Here is a 23730-nt window from a genome sequence, read left to right as displayed (position 1 = left end):
GACCAATCAAGATATAAATCGAACAACTTTTCTACCATAGTACCGTTCTAACGAAATTTTTTAACCAATCAAAAAGTGTTATGTAGGATCCGAGTCCTGAATACAATGACGCATTGTGGGATAGCGTGGAATCCCATAAAGCTGTATTATGGGTTTTATTATCCTATAATTCGTTTTGTTATCAACAAACGGGTTCTAGATGACAAGATTACAAATCTAGGTCCCCGGTGGCATCAGGCGATTCATCGGAAATGTCAGCATGTCCCGCCTCGTTAGGGACATCCGTCACAATGCTTATTTTAGAGGGACTGAAATTCAAAAATATCTATCTGTTATTTTTCTACTTAAACAACGTATTCATCGAAATATTTACATGATATACTTACTGATTTGGCTCTGAACATTGGTTACCATGACAACCAAAACATAAATTACCATACATATTCCATATCGGCTCATTTTCACCATCTTCTAAAGACGAGCCTCAGTCAAAAATGATGTTAATTGGGAAGTATGTCTACGTATTATGAAATATTACTGTTAACCCGGACGGATTCTGTACGAGATGAATAAGTCGTAGGATTTCCTTTCTGACACGAGACAATTCTCCAAAATTACAACATTAACAACTAGTCAAGGGTCAAAGGTCAAATGTACTAATTTACTTACACAATCATCGGAAATACGAAAATAGATTGTATATTCAAATAGGTATTGGAGTTGAAACTCTTGGAGAATTGGTCATGCATCAGAATTTTATTCTGACCTTTAGGAGGATTCGAACCCACGGCATCTCATCGCCTTGGACGACAATCCAACTCCTATCGACTAAGCTATTCCACTGTAGAAATCTTCTGTATAATAAGGATTAGAATATATTGTTTATTTGATATATATGTTACACACCAATGAAACTCGTTCCCGGGGCCATTCTTCAACCTATTAGCTTTAAGCTCACGAGGTGAATTCTAACTCAGTTGATAAAATACTTAAATTCGATTAGATAGCGAGATTATTAACCAATGAAAGCTCAGTAAGAATATTCCAGTTTTGGTTTAGAGAACAATTCAAACATCGAAATAGAAGTAAGGATTGTGACAGGGGCACTGCTAGTCGGAAACCTCTGAATATATTCCAGTCTCTGATAGCTATTTTGAAAGTTGTTGACTGGTGTACCATCATTATACCCCTTAACCATTGTCACGTCTATGTTTTCATCAAAGTTTTTTTTTTAACAAAAGTAAACTCCGGTCGGTCATTTAAGATTGTGTGGCCTGTACATTTGGGACAATCAAGCCCTTCCTTCCCGAACATTATTTACAGTCATCGTAAAAATAATTTAATAATTGTTTTTAAAAAACGCACATTTGGAGGTGTAAAATACTTCCATAAAATATTTTTTCTGACTCTACTCCAGTCGACAAACTGTCAAACTATCAGAAGCTGGAATAGAGGTAGATGTTTCGGACTAGGACACTGTATAATATATCCTCCATTTTTTAAAAAGGCGTATGAATGATGCTTACATTTTGTGTATGCCATTGTTTGTTGTCTTGTACAAGGGCTTGCATAGTGAAAAAATCTTATCACAATGAAGGTTTATCATATTTCAGTGAGTTGCGCTGATTATTATTCAATCCGTAACAAATTATCAATCAGACTACTTTCGATTTTTGTTGTGATTTGTATTGATTTCCTGTTTCCTTTTTCAATGGAGATGTATTTTCGTGAGTAAAAGGTGTTGGTGTTTCAATAAGGAGCAATATTTAGACTTATATGCTTAGAAACAGATCTACTGAAACCCACTCACTCCTATTCATGCGTTCAAAATCACAGACCGTTTCTCGAGTCGTTTCGTAATAATAGAAGAAACCTCAGCAAACAAGTCAGTCGTAGTTTTAATAAAGGTTCGTGATTAGATTTTGCATTGCGCTTATAGACTGTTGTTTATATTGAACTACAGTATTCGAAAACTTCCGTGCATAGGTTAATGGTCTTAACGACGTCACGTTGGGGTAAGTAAGGTATCCATACAAATTACTCTCTAAACTTATACAGTCAAGTAACCTAATTTCGTGCTAACCTATTTTTCGTGCATTTCCGGAAAGGTTTATAATTTGCACATGCGACCTCGCGTGACCTCCGCATTTGCTTGTTTCGATAAACATGGGTTATCTCTACAATATCAGCTATTAGAATGAATCAAGCAAGGTAAAATGTATTAATGTATACTTTGACAAATACAAAATAGCGGATTTCAGTTATTACCAAACGTCACCTTTTTTTATCGGCCGAATTTCCTTATAATCCCAAGCGGTAATCGGAATTCCAAGTGTCGTCTGCTAGAATGTAGTCCAACGAATGAAGTCACGTGATCAACTAACGGATTCCATGTCAGCAGAAAATTTCTATGGAACACAAAGTGGGCCATATTCTTATGTTGTTTCAGTGACTTTTAACAATAAATCACGCTACGTATCTTATTTTGACAGTCACAATTTTTTTTAAAAATCGTTCTTTGAAGGAATTGTCGCTAGTTAAAGTGAATCGAAACAAACAAATTTTAATTATTTTGTAGAATATCTGAGGAAACATCTAAGACATTTTTTGTTTTGTTTTTATAACTTTGACGAAATTCGGTGTTGAATCCTTATATGCACGAAAATAGGTTACACCACTGTATAATTATGTTTTGTCATTTCACCGTTCTACCCATCTTTGTAGGCCTAAAGGTTGTTTTTGAACGAAATTTAGTCTATATAACGTAATTTTGCGTGAAATTTACCCACTTCCTATAGATAAATGCACGTGAAAATTAACTAAAAAATAATTGAACATTAAATAATCGATACATGAAAAGTTTTTCGATGATTGGAAATTGATAAACCAGAAGTATACTATACTATTTATATAAGATATTAGCTACTTGTAATATGAGAGACGCTTAACCTATATAATTCTAAAATTCAATAATAAAATATTTTCAATGTTAAATTAGAACTCCAAGGGCCAATATCAATTGAAGGGCGATACAGAAATATCACTGTTAAAATAGTGCTCAATACATCAATTATAGAGTGATATAGAAATATCACTGTTAAAATAGTGCTCAATACATCAATTATAGAGTGATATAGAAATACCACTGTTAAAATAGTGCTCAATACATCAATTATAAAGTGATATAGAAATACCACTGTTAAATAGTACTCAATACATTAATTGTAGAGTGATATAGAAAAACCACTGTTAAAATAGTGCTCAATACATCAATTGTAGAGCAATATAGAATTACCATTGTTAAAATAGTGCTCAATACATCAATTGTAGAGTGATATAGAAATACCACTGTTAAAATAGTGCTCAATACATCAATTGTAGAGTGATATAGAAATATCACTGTTAAAATAGTGTTCATTACATCAATTGTAGAGTGATATAGAAATACCACTGTTAAAATAGTGCTCAATACATCAATTATAAAGTGATATAGAAATACCACTGTTAAATAGTGCTCAATACATTAATTGTAGAGTGATATAGAAATACCACTGTTAAAATAGTGCTCAATACATCAATTGTAGAGCAATATAGAAATACCACTGTTGAAATAGTGCTCTATACATCAATTGTGGAACGATATAGAAATACCGCTGTTAAAATAGTGCTCAATACATAAATTATAGAGTGATATAGAAATACCACTGTTAAGATACTGTTTAATACATCAATTGGTTAGAGTGATATAGAAATACCACTGTTAAAATAGTGCTCAATACATCAATTGTAGACCGATATACAAATACCACTTTTGAAATAGTGCTCAATACATCAATTGTAGAGTGATATAGAAATACCACTGTTCAAATAGTGCTCAATACATCAATTATAGAGTGATATAGAAATACCACTGTTAAAATAGTGCTCAATACATTAATTGTGGAACGATATAGAAATACCACTGTTAAAATAGGGCTCAATACATCAATTGTAGAGCGATATAGAAATACCACTGTTGAAATAGTACTCAATACATCAATTTTAGAGCGATATAGAAATACCACTGTTAAAATAGTGCTCTATACATCAATTGTAGAGCAAGATAGAAATACCACTGTTAAAATAGTGCTCTATACATCAATTGTAGAGCGATAAAGAAATATCACTGTCAAAATAGTGCTCTATATATCTATTGTAGAGCGATATAGAAATATCATTGTTAAAATAGTGCTCAATACATCAATTGTAGAGCGTTAAAGAAATATCACTGTTAAAATAGTGCTCAGTACATCAATTGTAGAGCGATAAAGAAATACCACTATTAGAATAGTGCTCTATACATCAATTGTAGAGCGATTAAGAAATACCACTGTTAAAATAGTGCTCAAAACATCAATTGTAGAGCGATATAGAAATACCACTGTTAAAATAGTGCTCAATACATGATTTATAGTGTAATTAGAAATACCACTGTTAAAATAGTCCTCAATACATCAATTGTAGAGCCATATAGAAATACCACTGTTAAAATAGTGCTCAATACATCAATTGTAGAGCGATAAAGAAATATCACTGTTAAAATAGTGCTCTATACATCTATTGTAGAGCGATAAAGAAATATCACTGTTGAAATAGTACTCAATAAATCAATTGTAGAGTAATATAGAAATATTACTGTTAAAATAGTGCTCAATACATCAATTGTAGATTGATATAGAAATACCACTGTTAAAATAGTACTCAATACATCAATTGTAGATTGATATAGAAATACCACTGTTAAAATAGTACTCAATACATCAATTGTAGAGTGATATAGAAATATTACTGTTAAAATAGTGCTCAATACATCAATTGTAGATTGATATAGAACTACCGCTGTTAAAATAGTCCTCTATACATCAATTGTAGAGCGATAAAGAAATATCACAGTAAAAAAGTGCTCAATACATCAATTGTAGAGCGATAAAGAAATAGTGCTCAATACAAATACTCTACCCCCAGTGACGCCGCCACTATCCACAGAAAACAGTCCTTACAAGGTATCAACAGTCTTAGTAGTTATGATCTGGGTGCGTTTCCGGTTTCATTATCTCTTATGTCATACATTATGTAGACCTCTGTATATGATTTCATTATTTATCAGTTATCTATATTGATAAAGGTCGGAAGTTAAAGAAGATGGTGGCCTCGAGAGAATACGTCATGGGAAGAAGTCATTTTGTGTTACCTTTTTCTTATAATGTATTACGCCATTTGTTAATAAACCTTTTCAGTATTCTGTATATTGCTTTGTTTTGATTCTAATAGGGGTTGTAAAGAGGTTTTTTAATTTTTTTTAATCTGCTTCATTTCCGAAATCCTTTAAGATGTATATTAAGAAGATTTTCCAAACCCTTAACACATCACCAAGACTAGTGACAAAGGGGCGCTCGGACGCTCGGATGAAGACCCCCACCCCTCTACTTTTATTTGTCTGACTGTTAATAGGCCAACGAGTTGTCATCTGTATTGTTGTAAATGCGTTTCGGTCTGATGATAACCTATATATGGTATCATATATATTAGTAAATGATTTGGTTATTGAATTTATGAATTATTATCTGTATTGTTGATAAAGGTCGTCTGTAGTTCCAAGAAGATGGTGACCTTGAGAGAATACCTCGTGTTGACTGCAGCGTTTTGTTTTCACACTATTAATGGAGCACAACAACCAAATATTTTATTAGTGGTAGCAGACGATTACGGTTTCCATGACATTGGTTACCATGGATCAGAAATCAAGACACCAACATTAAATAAATTGGCGGGAGAAGGTGTGAAATTAGAGAATTATTATGTTCAACCAATTTGTTCTCCAACTAGAAGTCAGCTTCTGTCTGGTCGTTATCAGGTAGGTTGGAAATTTGTTAGTCGTCGTAATTTATTTAGTTTCATCAGAAGTGCAAGGCTATAGATAGCAGGCAAGTCATGTATTCGACATCCCCCAACCTGTAATGGACTCTTCAACCGACACGTGCTTTTCCAGTCAATATGATATAATGTTAGAAGAGTTCATTTGCTTAATCGGGGTGTTCTTTTTTTTGTCCAACAACTCATTTTTTATCATAAGGGGTGTGTCAAAAGGCTTAAACGTGAGTAAAATTTTGTTTTTTTTTCCTGGAGAAAAGATAAAACATTTATATTGGAGAAATTCATCCGACTATCGAAATCACCGACAATAGGAGTTCCCATGACTGATGGGGCTAGTTCAAACCTATGAGTGTGATTTCCTAGTCAAACGTAAATCAATGGCGCTTTTAAAAAAAGTTCATTTTCAAACTATTGATAGAGGGATAGAGTCATAGTATTTCGCCTTACAAGCTATTACAAACTTAATCTTATATGACGTAATAGCATGGCATTGTGCTTTTACCAGATGATTTCGGAAATAATGCAATTAAATTTGAAAAATGACTATGGTATATTAAACGGTGCCATAATATACGTCGTATTTTCTTGAGAATGGTAATAGCGATGTGGAATTTCGTGTCAATTATTGACCTTTATTATAGATACATACTGGCTTACAACATGACATTATATGGGCATGTCAGCCAAATGGTTTACCATTAGAAGACCCAACAATAGCAGATAAACTACGGGAGGCAGGGTATGCTACTCATGCTGTTGGAAAATGGCATCTGGGATTTTATAAGGATGAATATCTTCCAATCAACAGAGGATTTGATTCTTATTTCGGTGAGTAACAAAATTACAAAAAGCTGAATCATGTGTTTAAATAATAGAAGTTTGTCCCAGCTCAATTATAGTTAACGGTAACAGTTATTACTTTATTAGACGCTTATACGAGCGGAAACGTATCGGTTTGTTTTGTTAATACGCAACTTCGAAAAATCTTTTTGATTAGCTAAAATTCATGCGAAGCTGTTTATATAGACAGTAATTTGTGGTCATGCCCCCTCCCTCTCGGTCCATTAATATGACAAATTTATTCTACTTATACTCCCAAAATCGTGTTAGATGTATTCTCCGGTTAGCCACATTAGAAAGGTTTCCAGGGGATCGGCAAAGGTATATCGAACACTGGATACCCCCCGCCCCCAATGAAATCCCCGCTACGCCACTGATATTGAATATTTCCAGGATATTTGACCGGTGCAGAAGATTACTATAACCATACCAGATGTAGCTCTCTGATTCACAAGGGATACTGTGGTATTGATATGACGAATGGTAAAACACCTGATACCACTGAAACAGGAAAATATTCAACTCATTTATTCACTAATAGAGCTATTGATATCGTTTAACAGCATGATAAATCTAAGGTAAGCGAGTATTACACCATGTGTAATTTTGTGGTCTCACACAATACAAGTCCTTGTTCCTTGGCCAGACCTCTTGGCATTGATCTTTTCCGGATTATCCGGAGTCTTAGTTTTGCAAATACCACAAAAGTCTAGCTGAAAACATCTGAATTGGTGCAAATCAAGGCTATCATTGTTTCCAATATAAAACCTCTGAACACGCCCTTACAGATTACTTCACTTACTTATTTGAAAATTGAATATTTAGAAAACTTTATCTGTTTAACTTTTTTTTATTTAATCAGCCCTTATTTTTATACCTGCCATATCAAGCCGTCCATAATCCGCTTCAAGTCCCAGAAAAATACGTTGCACCATATAGATATATAAACGATCAAAGCAGGCGCACGTACGCTGGTATGTATTTTATATTTAAATGATTTTAATTTATAGCCATTTTTTTCACTGATTCACAGTCTTTTGTGCATGTTATACGAAGCTATTTATCCGTTGCAAGCACCAGTAATATTCAGATCATACCAGAATGTTTTTTTAACGATAGGTATGGTAGCAGCTTTAGATGAAGGTGTGGCCAATCTTACAAATGCCTTTAAAGCAGCAGGCTTATGGGACAACACTGTAATGGTCTTTACAACAGGTACACATATAATATGTTGACTACACCCAACCAATAGTTCCAAAAGTTTTAAAGCAGGATCACTAGTCATTTTTACCGATCCCATAAGAATTCTGTTCCTAACCCTGGTGAACATGACCCCCCTTGGTCCAATGGACACCATAGGAGTCCCTCATACCACTCAGGCCACTAGGAACATTACTTCAATTTAGTGTTTTGTAAACAATTTACGGTTAGATATCTCGCTGGAGGTGCATAGTTCTGTATCCGTATATCGTTGCTGAAGAATGCAATTAGGTTCTTCATAGTGCCTTGGAATTTAGTAGATTAGCATCTAAGGATCTTTCTACCGCAGGATACAGTAAATGTTATTTTTGATTTGTCTTTAGCTTGATCATCATAGCTCGGCCAAGCTGTATATAAAAAGTCTTATCAAAAGTAACATATAACCTCTATAGCTGTAAGCAATTCGACGCTTTAATCAATGATATGATTTTAGATAATGGTGGCCAGATACATGCTGGTGGTAACAATTGGCCATTGAGAGGATGGAAAGCCTCGTTATGGGAAGGTGGTCTTCATGGAGTTGGATTTGTCAACAGTCCATTACTGAAACAAAAAGGTGTAGTTAGAAAAGAACTGATCCACGTTTCTGACTGGTTTCCAACATTTCTCAATCTAGCTGGTGGATCTTTCAATGGAACCAAACTGGATGGATATGATCAGTGGAAAACCATCAGGTAAACTTGAATTTTATCTTTCGTCTTTGTTGTGATCAGTATTATCATCCCAGTGCCAGCAGCAGCACCAGCTTCAACGGTACAATCCGAATCATCATCATTGGAAACAGAAGTATCAGTAGCAGCGGCAACATCAGAAGCAGCAACATCCACATTTCCATCAGTAGCTGCAGTATCAGCAGCAACAGCACCAGCGGTATCAGCAGCAAAACCAGCCGTATCAGAAGTATCAGTAAATATCATCAGTATTAGCACCATCAAAAGCAATAGTATCAGCAACAATAGTATCTGCAACAGTAGCATCAGCAACAGTAGTATCAGCAACAGAAGCAAAAGCACCAGAAGCAGCAACAGTACAATCAGTATCACCAGCAACAGTACCTTCATTATCACGCGCAACAACATCATCAGTATCAAGACCATCAAAATCTGTAAAAGCAGGAAAAAAACATTTGAAGCAGTGGCATCATCAGCAGTATCGGTAACAGAAGCAGCAGCATTGGAAGCAGTAGCATCATCATCAGCAGTATCGGTAACAGAAGGAGCAGCAGCATTGGAAGCAGTAGCATCATCAGCAGTATCGGTAACAGAAGGAGCAGCAGCATTGGAAGCAGTAGCATCATCAGCAGTATCGGTAACAGAAGGAGCAGCAGCATTGGAAGCAGTAGCATCATCATCAGCAGTATCGGTAACAGAAGGAGCAGCAGCATTGGAAGCAGTAGCATCATCATCAGCAGTATCGGTAACAGAAGCAGCAGCATTGGAAGCAGTAGCATCATCATCAGCAGTATCGGTAACAGAAGGAGCAGCAGCATTGGAAGCAGTGGCATCATCAGAAGTGGCATAAAACATTAGAGCGTTATAATTTGTATTTTCTGGTGGTGTTTACTCATTATCCCAATTGACCAATCTGTAAATTGGTTCGGATATTTTCGGGAAAGATCAATGCTATCAGGCTAGTACACACGATCTTCGTGAACTTATGTAAAGACCTTGTAACAAATGGTTGTTTGTTTTATATTTGTTTTTTGTTTTTAAATTTCAGTGAAGGATCTGAGGGACAAAGAAGTGAATTGTTACATAATATAGATCCTTTATACAGTCAGCGGGGTTCAAAACGTTATAATAATACATTCGATACTAGAACCAGGTCAGCTTTAAGAATGGGAGATTTTAAACTCATTACTGGTGATCCAGGTAGGTACATTTAATAATGTTTACTGCTAATTGGTGACTTTTGACTTTACTACTATTTGGTGATAGCGACGTGAAAGTAACGATTGATTTGGTGTGTGTTTTAAGCCTACATTTATATTTGAATTTTATTGCCATTCTATTTTAGGAAACGGAAGTTGGATCGCACCACCTGAGCAGGCCAATCATTCAAGACCAGATCCATCAAAACGTAGTGATAACGTTTGGTTGTTTAATATAGTAAAAGATCCCAATGAAAATCACGATATTTCTCAACAATATCCCGATATAGTGGATAAAATGTTATTTAAATTATCAGCCTATAGTAAAACAGCTATCCCGGCTCGTTATCCCGACCCTGATCCTAGATGTAACCCAGCTTTACATGGTGGAGTGTGGACACCCTGGGAATGATGTCATTATGTTTTGTTTATTTTATGATAATGTTTATGAATAAATCTTTTTTGTATTTTGTAAATTGGTTTGTTTCATTTGTAATAGCAGTGAGCTTTGTTGATCTTGGATTAATCCAACAGATTTTACAGATTTTTCTGCAGATCTAATTGTTCTGATTTCTGTTGCTTTCTGAGGGTTATAACACTTAGAGTTCATGACTCTCTAAATTATGTTTTGTATTCCCAGAAAACACTGAATGCACCTTTCGTTCTAGTCACATTCCAGTGTTGGAGAGGGCAATAGTCAAATAGACGAATGTTAAATTTTTTTTATTCACCTAGAACATTAGTGGCTTGAAAATTACGTATGATCATTGATGTCAAGTGAAGTCACCATCAGTAAAATCTAAATCTGTATTAAAATCTATGGTCAGTTTTGTGACTAGTAACTGATTAAAGGCCTATATCTAGATGCGATAGGGTTCTTGGTCACTAATAAAATATACGAACGTTCTGAACTCGTCTCGAAATGTAGCATGAGGAGGAGTTCTACTTGTCCAACTTCAGTAGGGACGCAGGTCAGGAAAATAGGTCAAATCGCATAACTGAGTCAAAACATGATTCAAGATAATTAAGTTTTATACCACTCTACAATTGATGTATTGAGCACTATTTTAACAGTGGTATTTCTATATTGCTCTACAATTGATGTACAGAGCACTATTGTAACAGTGGTATTTCTATATCACTCTACAATTGATGTATTAAGCACTGTTTTAACAGTGGTATTTCTATATCACTCTACAATTGATGTATTGAGCAATATTTTAACAGTGGTATTTCTATATCGCTCTACAATTGATGTATTGAGCACTATTGTAACAGTGGTGTTTCTGTATCTCTCTACAATTGATGTATTGAGCACTATTGTAACAGTGGTGTTTCTATATCACTCTACAATTGATGTATTGAGCACTATTGTAACAGTGGTATTTCTATATCACTCGACAATTGATGTATTGAGCACTATTTTAACAGTGGTATTTTCTATATCACTCTACAATTGATGTATTGAGCAACATTTTAACAGCGGTATTTCTATATCGCTCTACAATTGATGTATTGAGCACTATTGTAACAGTGGTGTTTCTGTATCTCTCTACAATTGATGTATTGAGCACTATTGTAACAGTGGTATTTCTATATCACTCGACAATTGATGTATTGAGCACTATTTTAACAGTGGTATTTCTATATCACTCTACAATTGATGTATTGAGCAATATTTTAACAGTGGTATTTCTATATCGCTCTACAATTGATGTATTGAGCACTATTGTAACAGTGGTGTTTCTGTATCTCTCTACAATTGATGTATTGAGCACTATTGTAACAGTGGTGTTTCTATATCACTCTACAATTGATGTATTGAGCACTATTGTAACAGTGGTATTTCTATATCACTCGACAATTGATGTATTGGGCACTATTTTAACAGTGGTATTTCTATATCAATCTACCATTGATGTATTGAGCACTAGTTTAACAGTGTTATTTCTATATCGCTCTACAATTGATGTACTGAACACTATTGTAACAGTGGTATTTCTATATCACTCTACAATTGATGTATTGGGCACTATTTTAACAGTGGTATTTCTATATCACTCTACAATTGATGTATTGGGCACTATTTTAACAGTGGTATTTCTATATCACTCTACAATTGATGTATTGAGCACTATTTTAACAGTGGTATTTCTATATCACTCTACAATTGATGTATTGAGCACTATTTTAACAGTGGTATTTCTATATCAATCTACCATTGATGTATTTAGCACTATTTTAACAGTGTAAATATTTTATTATTGTATGTTACAATTTATATTATATAGTTATTAAGTGTATTAATTATTTATCAGTTATCTATGTTGAAGGCCGCCTCTACTTAAACAAAGATGGAGGCCTTGAGAGGATACGTCTTGTTGACTGTGGCGGTTTGTTTTCACACTATTAATGGAGCACAACAACCAAATATTTTATTAGTGGTAGCAGACGATTATGGTTTCCATGACATTGGTTACCATGGTTCAGAAATCAAGACACCTACATTAGATAAATTGGCGGGAGAAGGTGTGAAATTAGAGAATTATTATGTTCAACCAATTTGTTCTCCAACTAGAAGTCAGCTTCTGTCTGGTCGTTATCAGGTAGGCCATCATTTTTTTAGTGTAAATTATCCCAATGATTTCATGACAGCCTCTTTTGGTTTTCGTTATCCACAGGCGACAATGCGTTATGTCAGCTGTCAGGTTTTTCTGTAAGTTACTTATTGGCTCCGATCAAGGAATTCAATTACATGTACGCGATGTGATTACAAACAGTTAAAGATACTTTTCTTACATTGTCTGTAGTATACAAGTATGCACCTGCATTCCATTGCGAAATAAACTCGTAGAATGCAGATTGTGGTTAAGAGATAATTGAATTCCAAAATTATCTTATGTTCCTTAAGCAACGGTACTGTAGATTATTATCGTACTGCTGCTGAAGGAACATGGCAGTATCTAAACTTACTTTGCTCATGCTAGCATCTTATTAGATATGAGGTCTGTTTCAGATACATACTGGTTTACAACATAGTATAATAAGACCATGTCAACCGAATGCTTTACCATTAGATGATCCAACAATAGCAGATAAACTACGGGAGGCAGGGTATGCTACTCATGCTGTTGGAAAATGGCATCTTGGATTTTATAAGGATGAATATCTTCCAATCAACAGAGGGTTTGACTCTTATTTTGGTGAGTTCTTCCGACCAGTGTTGCTCAACTACATTAAGAACAGGTTGAGCAAACCCCTCCCCCACCCTATAGGAGAGTATGTATGTGTCAAAAATTCCAGGAAAAGGGCTCCCACTCATCTTGTTGAGTCACTTCTTCCAACCTTCCAGTCTTACTCAGGTATCGAATTATAGTTGAAAGCTGATAATTATAATATATTTAATAGAAATATTAAAACAGAACCAAAAAAACATGTTGTTGTTACTCAGAGTTTGACACTATGCGATCTTCAAACAACTGAACTATTGGAGCATGCGTCTCAACTGAAGTTGGACATTTAGAACTCATGTCTACACTGATTTATATTTAATTTATTTTCATTACTAAGTGATCATAAATATGTAAAATTCTTGTGACCTAGGCCAGTGGTTCATTCTAATGAAGAGTACCCTCTATGAAACCCAATACCATTTCCGATGATCGCATTGATGAGACTTGCCATCTTTTGTATATATTATGTTAAAGGATATTTGACCGGTGCAGAAGATTACTATAACCATACCAGATGTAGCTCTCTGATTCACAAGGGATACTGTGGTATTGATATGACGAATGGTAAAACACCTGATACCACTGAAACAGGAAAATATTCAACTCATTTATTCACTAATAGAGCTATTGATATCGTTAAACAGCATGATAAATCTAAGGTAGGTGAATATAAGTTCGACTACAAGATCCGACTGTTTCTCCACCAGATCCAACTGAAAAGCAGCTAATGGCAACTAGCGGTAACTTATGTTTTCAATGGTCGATGCGCTCATGCTCGATTCTCTCTGGTTTGCTGGTTGCTATCAACAGTTGGAAAGAACACAGGTGCTCTCTGCTTCTAACTATCGCATGATTGACCGTTCCCACCAAACATGCCCTGAAAATGGGAATACTGATGTATACTATTATCATTTTCAGAGTTACCAAACCAATATTTATAGCTCGTTTTAACGCCATTCAGAAATTGTTACCTACTGCCATGATTAACGGAATTGTTTTGCTTGCTTTTATCCCAGTTTTATTTACTGAATTAAGGGTGTTATAAATTGTTATATAATTGTGTTATATAATGCTTTTTTTTTATTTGTGCAGCCATTATTTATATATCTGCCATATCAAGCAGTCCACAGTCCACTTCAAGTTCCAGAAAAATATATAACACCATATAAATATATCAACGATTGGAGAAGGCGCACGTACGCTGGTATGTATTCTATATTTAAATGATTTTTATTAATTGGCTATTTTGCGATCAGATATAGTATAAAATGTGGGGTGCATATTTATTACCGATTATTCTGTGGTTTTCAACACAGCTGCTCGTATGTTATCTTTCCTGGCAAACTTTTTTTGTGACGTTCAAACCATACATTATGTTCATTGATTTTGATTGAAGTTGTACATAGTTTTTACTCAAATGAAAACGCTATAAAATACACATTTTTGTTTTCTACAATTATTTACTTCTGTTTATGTTTCGATAGGTATGGTAGCAACTTTAGATGAAGGTGTGGCCAATCTTACCAATGCCTTCAAAGAAGCGGGTTTATGGGACAACACTGTTATGGTCTTTACAACAGGTAGATATGAAACACTAACGGGCGAACTTTGAATCTAAATTCAATGTAGTTCCAAAAAATATTGCATGGAAGCCAGCGGACGGAATTGGCCGAAGTTTAAACTTGTCCATTTCAACTACTGTTACAATTTAATTCATAATTTTAGATAATGGTGGTCAAATACATGAAGGAGGAAACAACTGGCCTCTGAGAGGATGGAAAGCCTCGTTATGGGAAGGTGGTCTTCATGGAGTTGGATTTGTCAACAGTCCATTACTGAAACAAAAAGGTGTAGTTAGAAAAGAACTGATCCACGTTTCTGACTGGTTTCCAACATTTCTCAATCTAGCTGGTGGATCTTTTAATGGAACCAAACTGGATGGATATGATCAGTGGAAAACCATCAGGTAGGTGGCCGTGAAACATGCAATCAGTAGTAGCAATTGTTATGGTGCTACAGATACTGCTGCTGCAATTGTTATAATTTACGTATTGCTTATGAAGCTGTGACTGATGATGATATCCATACAACAGACGCATTAAACGACAAAAGCATTATCACAAGCAACAGCGTCATTATCATAGTCATCATTTAGTGACAGCATCAACCACCATCAGCAACAACACAAAGTCCAGAATACATGAATAGGGCCTTGCTGCAACAGTACCACAACAATCACAAGCATAATCACCATCTGTGCTGGAAGTGTCACCATCGTCAGAAGTAACTGCATTGGAATGAAAGAGAGACGGACGTATCATCATCACCACCGGCAGTACAACCATCAGCATCATCTTCAACGACCGAAGCAAAACCAACATCATCATCTTCATCATCTTCACCATCGACCTCATTAGCTTCACCATCAAAATCATCATCAAAATCATCAGCATGATCAATGACAGTAGCAGAACGTTTATAATAATCATCTTCATCATCTTAGTAATTATCATATAATCACATTTTTGTGATTTCAGTGAAGGATCAGAAGGACAGAGAAGTGAATTGTTACATAATATAGATCCTTTATACAGTCAGCGGGGTTCAAAACGTTATAATAATACATTCGATACTAGAACCAGGTCAGCTTTAAGAATGGGAGATTTTAAACTCATTACTGGTGATCCAGGTATGTGTATTGCATTGCATTTGAATCATATCTGAACGCCTCTTTCCGGATGTCCAATAGTGAAATATGATAATTTTTCATCGCAAAAAACAAGTAAATGAGAGTGTGAGCAATGTTTTTTTTTCTTAAACAATGATGATCAAGAGCAACAATATTTATCTTTGGGTCCCTTGAAGATCCATAACATGAGATGGTCCTAATTCTTTTTTCAGAAGCGCACAGCACACACTAGTAGATGACCTGACATTTTCAAAATCTCTATTATAGGTAACGGAAGTTGGATTGCCCCACCGGAACGGGCCAATCATTCCAGACGTGACCCATCAAAACGTAGTGATAACGTTTGGTTGTTTAATATTTTAAAAGATCCCAATGAAAATCATGATATTTCTCAACAATATCCCGATATAGTGGATAAAATGTTATTTAAATTATCAGCCTATAGTAAAACAGCTATCCCGGCTCGTTATCCCGACCCTGATCCTAGATGTAACCCAGCTTTACATGGTGGAGTGTGGACACCCTGGGAATGAGACCAAATTTTGTTATTCTATATCTATATTTTTCTACGTTGTTATATTAAGTAATAAATCTGTTTTATTTTTTATTTTTGGTCACTCTGAAAATACTAATTGCTAATTATGATTCCAGCTAGTAATTTTCAATTTACAATGAATTAAATTACCTATAATATAATTATACATGTACTACCTTACATTCCAAGGATCTACAACTTGCAAAGAAGAAACTATCCTTTTAGAACTACAATGAGCCACTGTAAAGTACACGGAGTTGTTAAAAGCTATAATGGACCACTATAAAGTACACAAAGCGATTATAAACTACAATGATCCACTATAAAGTACACGAGCGATTATAAACTACACTGAGCCACTATAAAGTACACAGAGCGATATAAGCTATAACAAGCAACCATAAAGTACACAAAGCGATTATAAACTACAACCAGAGACTGTTAAGTACACAGAGCGATTATAAACTAAAATGAGCTACTATAAAGTACACGGAGCGATTATAAACTATAATGAGCTACTATAAAGTACACAGAGCGATTATAAACTACAACCAGAAACTGTTAGGTACACAAAGCGATTATAAACTACACTGAGCCACTATAAAGTGCACACACCGATTATAAAGTACATTGAGCCACTATAAAGTAAACAGAGCGATTATAAACTATTTTGAGTCACTATAAACGACAGCGAGCTGCTTTAACAAACTGCAAATAACAGTTAATCACCATAAACAACAATGTAGCATAGAAGTACATGTTCACCGAACGATTATATAATATCATGTGTATTTATTATTTAGTATTAAAAGGTTATGTTCTTTATCAACAAAACTTAATCAGATTATTCCTGAGTGGATAAAGTTTTCTTTACGAGTCTAAAGTTTATCATTTATCAGTTTTATCTAAGGAAAATATTTAAAAAGATGGTGGCCTTGAGAGAATACGTCTTGTTGACTGTAGTACTTTGCTTTCACATTATTAATGGAGCACAACAACCAAATATTTTATTAGTGGTAGCAGACGATTATGGTTTCCATGACATTGGTTACCATGGTTCAGAAATCAAGACGCCAAATTTGGATCAGTTGGCAGGAGAAGGTGTGAAATTAGAGAATTATTATGTTCAACCAATTTGTTCTCCAACTAGAAGTCAGCTTCTGTCTGGTCGTTATCAGGTAAATGCTTAGTTTTGTTAACACCAATCAGTAACGTCACTACTGTCGGTTTCACAATAAGATATAGTCACGAACTTCCGATGCCACGGTTGAAGAGAGTCATGTCACATCCGGATACGGTACACATTTCGGGTACTACATTTTTCATCATGCATCATGGAAGTAGTGCAATCCAATTTAGATGGGGAAAACAGAGGGGAGCTTGCTCGTAACAAAAGTGAGTAATTCACATGATTTGCCTCCATAACGCTACGCCATCGGATATTGATTATGAACCATTATTTCAGATCCACACTGGTCTGCAACATCAAATCATCTGGCCCTGTCAGCCGAACGCTTTACCAGTAGATGATCCAACAATAGCAGATAAACTACGGGAGGCAGGGTATGCTACTCATGCTGTTGGAAAATGGCATCTTGGATTTCATAAGGATGAATATCTTCCAATCAACAGGGGATTTGATTCGTATTTTGGTGAGTGTAAACTCAAGCGGACACTAGCATTATATAGGACTTGAGGCTGCTCAACCTAACCAAGGATTTTTGTCCTGAACAATTAAAATAACTTCGGTGCCAACCAATATGAGAGGGCCATATTGAAATAAAATTTTACGTTGGCCAGTTTTGAAGTAATTTATCAAGGACAATAACTCTAAAACTCTTTACTGAAAAAAAAATCGTGGAAATAAGACTCACCTGAAATCCCATAGATGTTCAAAAGAGTTCAGTTTTATCCAAAAAAAAGGGTTGAACTTGGACAATATAGGCCTACAATTTTTAAGAAACGTGATCTTATAAGGCTGGTCGTGTTCATTCTTCCAGAACACATTTTGTCACTCTGTGACTGAGAATCACACCAGTTTTGTTAACTGGTATCTATTTCAGAGAGTCCATATATTATTTATATGGTATATAATTTATAACACACCAAAATGCCGACTTGGGAACACCTGATGACACTCTAGTTTTGTATGGGTATCCATTTTGGAGCATCTAGATAGCTAATATTTGTTTTTTTAGGCTATCTGACCGGTTCAGAAGATTACTATAAACATACTACTTGTAGCTTCCTAACCAAAGAACGATACTGTGGTATTGATATGACGAATGGTAAAACACCTGATACCACTGAAACAGGAAAATATTCAACTCATTTATTCACTAATAGAGCTATTGATATCGTTAAACAGCATGATAAATCTAAGGTAAAGGCTTGTAGATTATTGAGTGGAATGGACGGCATATTAACCCCCGTCGATTTGACGGCAGATTATTGCGTTAAATGGACGGTATTAGTTTACATGTAAATTCTGAAATTAGGTAAGTTAATCGCCGACTGACAGAAGCAACCATGTTGTCAGAATTTATCTTGCCTTTGGTAGGGTTTGAACAGACGTCACCTAATCGCCTTGCAGACGACAACTCAGACGACTGAGATTTCCACCTCCAGGTCTAGAGAAATCCGTTCATCAAATTGTTCCATATCCAAATTTCAGATGTTGAATCGGTGGAGGATAATCTTCTCAGCTTTTTTCTTACTCGATGTTTTCATTTTTATTTTCCTTTCCACAGCCACTGTTTCTGTATATGCCATACCAAGCTGTCCACGAACCTCTGCAAGTGCCAGACGAGTACCTCAAGCCATATGAATTTATTCAGAATAAGAGCAGAAGAGCTTATGCTGGTAGGTGTCAAAAGGTGGCTACCTTTTCTTTTTATTTTGCACACCGTGTAGCTAATATATTAGCGCCATCTCGTGTCCAAAGAAAAATAACCGACGTGAACTATTCCCATTGGAATGATCGGACAACTGATGATGAGATGAGAAAGGAAGTAATTTGGCATAGGAAGTATCTTTGGTTAATCACTGAGAAATACGCAGACTGATTTTATTTTTTGGTAACGATAGGTATGGTAGCAGCTTTAGATGAAGGTGTGGCCAATCTTACAAATGCCTTTAAAGAAGCGGGATTATGGGACAACACTGTTATGGTCTTTACAACAGGTAATTCATTGGGCAAACGAGTTCCCAAACAGTGGATTTCTGGCAATAATTAGGTGAAAGGTCCAAGTAGGGGCCATAAAAATGTCAAAGGGGGCTTACAAAGATGACATGACTTTAGATACGATTCGAATTTGGGTCAATGCCGAGCAAATCTCATTGCCCCCGCCCCCTTTAATGGAAACGTCACCGTTCCTTGACCGAGTATTATCTCGCTCTATAGCCCTAGTTTCCATGTTGTATATTGCTATAATAGCAGGCAATATGGCCTTCTATTGAATTTTGCCTTTATCATTTTCAGATAATGGTGGCCAGATCCATGCTGGAGGAAACAACTGGCCTCTTAGAGGTTGGAAGGCAACGTTATGGGAAGGTGGCCTCCATGGTATAGGATTTGTCAACAGTCCATTACTGAAACAAAAAGGTGTAGTTAGAAAAGAACTGATCCACGTTTCTGACTGGTTTCCAACATTTCTCAATCTCGCTGGTGGATCTTTTAATGGAACCAAACTGGATGGATATGATCAGTGGAAAACCATCAGGTAGGTGGCCATATTTCCATCATTACTGGCGCTCTCCATCATCCTCATAATCATCAGCTGTATCAACATCATCATCACCATCATCATCATCAGTAGGTGAGATGGCTATATTTCCATCATTACTGATATCATTATCCATCACCATTCATCATCCTTATAATCAACAGCAGCATCACTATCATCACCATTCATCATCCTTATAATCAACAGCAGAATCACTATCATCACCATTCATCATCCTTATAATCAGCAGAAGCATCACTATCATCATCATCATGATCATCATTCGGTAGGATGGCTATATTTCTATCATTACTGGCAATGATCATGATTATTAGCATCAGCAAAATCATCGTCATCGTTACAGTCCTTATTCCATTGTCGTTTAAGCAACACTCCCTTAACAGCATACAATGGTATCGTGTTTTTCTTTATCTAGATGGCTTCGTACGTGGCGGACCTTTATTATTGGTACCTGTCATATTATTTGTGTGTGTGCTCTGATTTACAAAACAAAAACAGAAAATTAACTTCCATCGATTGGTCGATTTGAATACCACGTATAACCATGAGGGCCACTTGGTATAAATATGTAATGGTGTCAGACGTGTTGAAGAAACGATGACATTTTCTTGCAAATTATAAAGTTTTATTCCATTGTCGTTTAAGCAACACTCCCTTAACAGCATACAATGGTATCGTGTTTTTCTTTATCTAGATGGCTTCGTACGTGGCGGACCTTTATTATTGGTACCTGTCATATTATTTGTGTGTGTGCTCTGATTTACAAAACAAAAACAGAAAATTAACTTCCATCGATTGGTCGATTTGAATACCACGTATAACCATGAGGGCCACTTGGTATAAATATGTAATGGTGTCAGACGTGTTGAAGAAACGATGACATTTTCTTGCAAATTATAAAGTTTTATCTTTTCAGTGAAGGATCAGAAGGACAAAGAAGTGAATTGTTACATAATATAGATCCTTTATACAGTCAGCGGGGTTCAAAACGTTATAATAATACATTCGATACTAGAACCAGGTCAGCTTTAAGAATGGGAGATTTTAAACTCATTACTGGTGATCCAGGTATGTCTATTGCATTGAAGTCGACTACAGTCATTCGACTGTTCGTACAGTCACTACTCTCGACTTCTCTCCCACGAGAAAGCTAGGAAAAGGTCGAGAAAGTGAAAAGGTCAGAACCAGAAGAAAAGACGAGAAATATTTATTCCCTTTCTCGCTTTCTAGAGTTCTCGCCCTTTTCCATGCTTTCTCGCCTTTTTCCGGGCTTTCTCGCCTTTTTCCAGGCCTTCTCGCCTTTTTCCATGCTATTTTGCTTTTTTCCGGGCCTTCTCGACTTTTTCCATGCCTTCTCGCCTACTTGCCTTTTTCCATGCCTTCTCGCCTTCTTGCCCTTTTCCATGCCTTCTCGCCTTTTCCCACGCTGTCTTGATGTGAGATGTGAGATGTAGAGTAGGTGTCAAGAGGTTTGGACAAAGACCAGTTGGTAGAAAGGATTCTTAGTGAACTTAAATTGTTATGCCTGTAAACTATAATACTTCTTCATCTTTACGAATATTTTATTATCTATTTTAGGTAACGGAAGTTGGATCGCGCCACCGGAAGACAAGAATAATACCAGGCTAGATCCATCCACGCGTAGTGATAACGTTTGGTTGTTTAATATTTTAAAAGATCCCAATGAAAATCACGATATTTCTCAACAATATCCCGATATAGTGGATAAAATGTTATTTAAATTATCAGCCTATAGTAAAACAGCTATCCCGGCTCGTTATCCCGACCCTGATCCTAGATGTAACCCAGCTTTACATGGTGGAGTGTGGACACCCTGGGAATGATGTATGTTTTGTTATGAAAAAGTTATTAAATCTTTCCTCAGTCTGTGTTTCATTATAGCCCAATATGCTTCAAATAAGATAGGATTTATAGAATATAAAAATATACAAACAGTACAATAATTTGATTTGAAAAATATGATGAACATTATGACCCCCTGGAATTGAATGCGTCTTAGATCATGCGAAGCTAAGTATGGTTCTGTCATTTCCACGTAGGAGCCATATGTAGTTCAGTAGGTTCTCATCTTAGATCTACCAATTGCTCACATTTTCCAGATTATACGGTATGATTGCTTGAATCAACGTAATTATATACAACGTGACTGCGGAATAGAATTCGTGAGATTGCAATATAGACGAAAAAATAACAGAAATAAAAACGAAATTGTCTAATTTTAATTATTGCTTTAATTGCTTTATGGTGTAAAGAAATGACAATTGTATTAGTGATGTGACTACCTTTGTTCAGTGGCGTCTCTTGGAAACATTAGGTGAGGGGCCGAGTAGGAAACACAAAATTTTCCAAGGGGGGAAGAGGGGCAATTTCATCACTATTTCTGAAATGGTAAAACAGTTTGAAAGCTGACCAGCCTCTTTTATTAACGCCCCAAAAGTTAAGAAACATAAACAATCAAATTCGGACTGGTTAAAATTTTTTGCAACTTTTTGACGTGTTTTCCCCGTCATCCTCAGGCACATAATGTTAAGAGGTGATGCTATATATACATTAATGCTTATTATTCAATTACAATCTCCTGTGTTTTCTAAATAATAAGCATTAATGTATATAATAGTTTGCCAATCACCTCTTATCATTATGTGCCTGAGGACGATGAGAGAAACACGTCTCAGAGCATGCATTCAGATCATTAGATCATGCTTTCAGATCATTAGGTCATGTTTTCAGATCATTAGATCATGCTTTGAGATCATGAGATCATAATTTCAGACCATTGGATCTTGCTATCAGATCATTAGATCATGCTTTCAGATCATTAGATCATGCCTTCAGATCATAAGATCATGCTATCATGCCATTAGATCATGCTTTCAGACCTATGCTTTCAGATCATTGAATCATATGTTCAGACCATTAGATCATGCTTTCAGATCATTAGATCATACCTTCAGACTATTAGATCATGCTTTCAGATCATTAGATCATGTTTTCAGATCATTAGATCATGCTTTCAGATCATTGAATCATATGTTCAGACCATTAGATAATGCTTTCAGACCATTAGATCATACTTTCAGACCATTAGATCATGCTTTCAGATCATTGAATCTTATTTTCAGACCATTAGATCATGCTTTCAGATCATGCTTTCAGATAATTAGATCATGCTTTCAGAGCAATAGATCTACGCTTTCAGATCATTAGATCATGTTTTCAGATCATTAGATCATGATTTCATATGTTTGAATTTGTTATAAATGAAGTAGATGTACAAAACATTTTTCTATGAGATAGGGAGGCACTCTGTACCCCCACTGGCGCACCCGCCAATGAGGTGAATAACGAAGACAGCAGTGGTGGCGCCAGTCGGGCTGGTCCAACTTTCATCTTGCAGATTGACGAATATAGGATGAATGTTGAAGCAAAACTTCATGATGGTGGTTGTTCGAAAAGTTCTAGTGTTAAGACGCCCCAAGGTACGCCCCTGTAAGCAGTGTGCACTATAACGATTTTGCTTAGTAACCGAATCTCTTGTGATTATGAAAGCTTAAAGAACTTGATATTCGTCGATGCCTGTGAATAATAAATACACTGTTACTGAGTAAACAAAGAATATTATT

General features: G+C 35.7%; 2 protein-coding genes across 2 annotated transcripts; both read left to right on the top strand.

Annotated features, from left to right (window-relative positions):
* Nucleotides 1-1675: 1675 nt before the first annotated feature.
* On the top strand, nt 1676-10354 carry LOTGIDRAFT_197818 (hypothetical protein). Its single transcript, XM_009068116.1, has 9 exons — nt 1676-2015; nt 5621-5893; nt 6555-6741; nt 7147-7307; nt 7616-7727; nt 7873-7968; nt 8447-8687; nt 9733-9884; nt 10030-10354. Exons 2-9 carry the CDS (start codon nt 5642-5644, stop codon nt 10293-10295), a joined length of 1467 nt encoding a protein of 488 aa, XP_009066364.1. The 5' UTR covers nt 1676-2015; nt 5621-5641; the 3' UTR covers nt 10296-10354.
* Nucleotides 10355-12237: 1883 nt separating this feature from the next.
* Nucleotides 12238-21973, top strand: LOTGIDRAFT_223151 (hypothetical protein; the record flags this gene model as incomplete). The annotated part of the gene is made up of 8 exons (XM_009068115.1): nt 12238-12489; nt 12900-13086; nt 13591-13775; nt 14209-14320; nt 19428-19523; nt 19822-20062; nt 21003-21154; nt 21665-21973. The coding sequence occupies 8 exons, from the start codon at nt 12238-12240 to the stop codon at nt 21928-21930; spliced, it is 1491 nt and encodes a 496-aa protein (XP_009066363.1). The 3' UTR covers nt 21931-21973.
* Nucleotides 21974-23730: the final 1757 nt, after the last annotated feature.

This window comes from Lottia gigantea (assembly GCF_000327385.1).
Source record: "Lottia gigantea unplaced genomic scaffold LOTGIsca_89, whole genome shotgun sequence".
In the NCBI taxonomy this organism is placed as follows: domain Eukaryota; kingdom Metazoa; phylum Mollusca; class Gastropoda; family Lottiidae; genus Lottia; species Lottia gigantea.
This window is presented reverse-complemented; position numbering and strand designations above follow the sequence as displayed.

Bases quoted from the DNA above. Each gene is read 5' to 3' on its own strand.
- LOTGIDRAFT_197818 (XM_009068116.1), top strand. From the start codon at position 5,642: ATGGTGACCTTGAGAGAATACCTCGTGTTGACTGCAGCGTTTTGTTTT. The intron at 6,742-7,146 runs GTGAGTAACAAA...GAATATTTCCAG, and splicing joins AGGATTTGATTCTTATTTCG to GATATTTGACCGGTGCAGAA. The intron at 8,688-9,732 runs GTAAACTTGAAT...TTTAAATTTCAG, and splicing joins GATCAGTGGAAAACCATCAG to TGAAGGATCTGAGGGACAAA.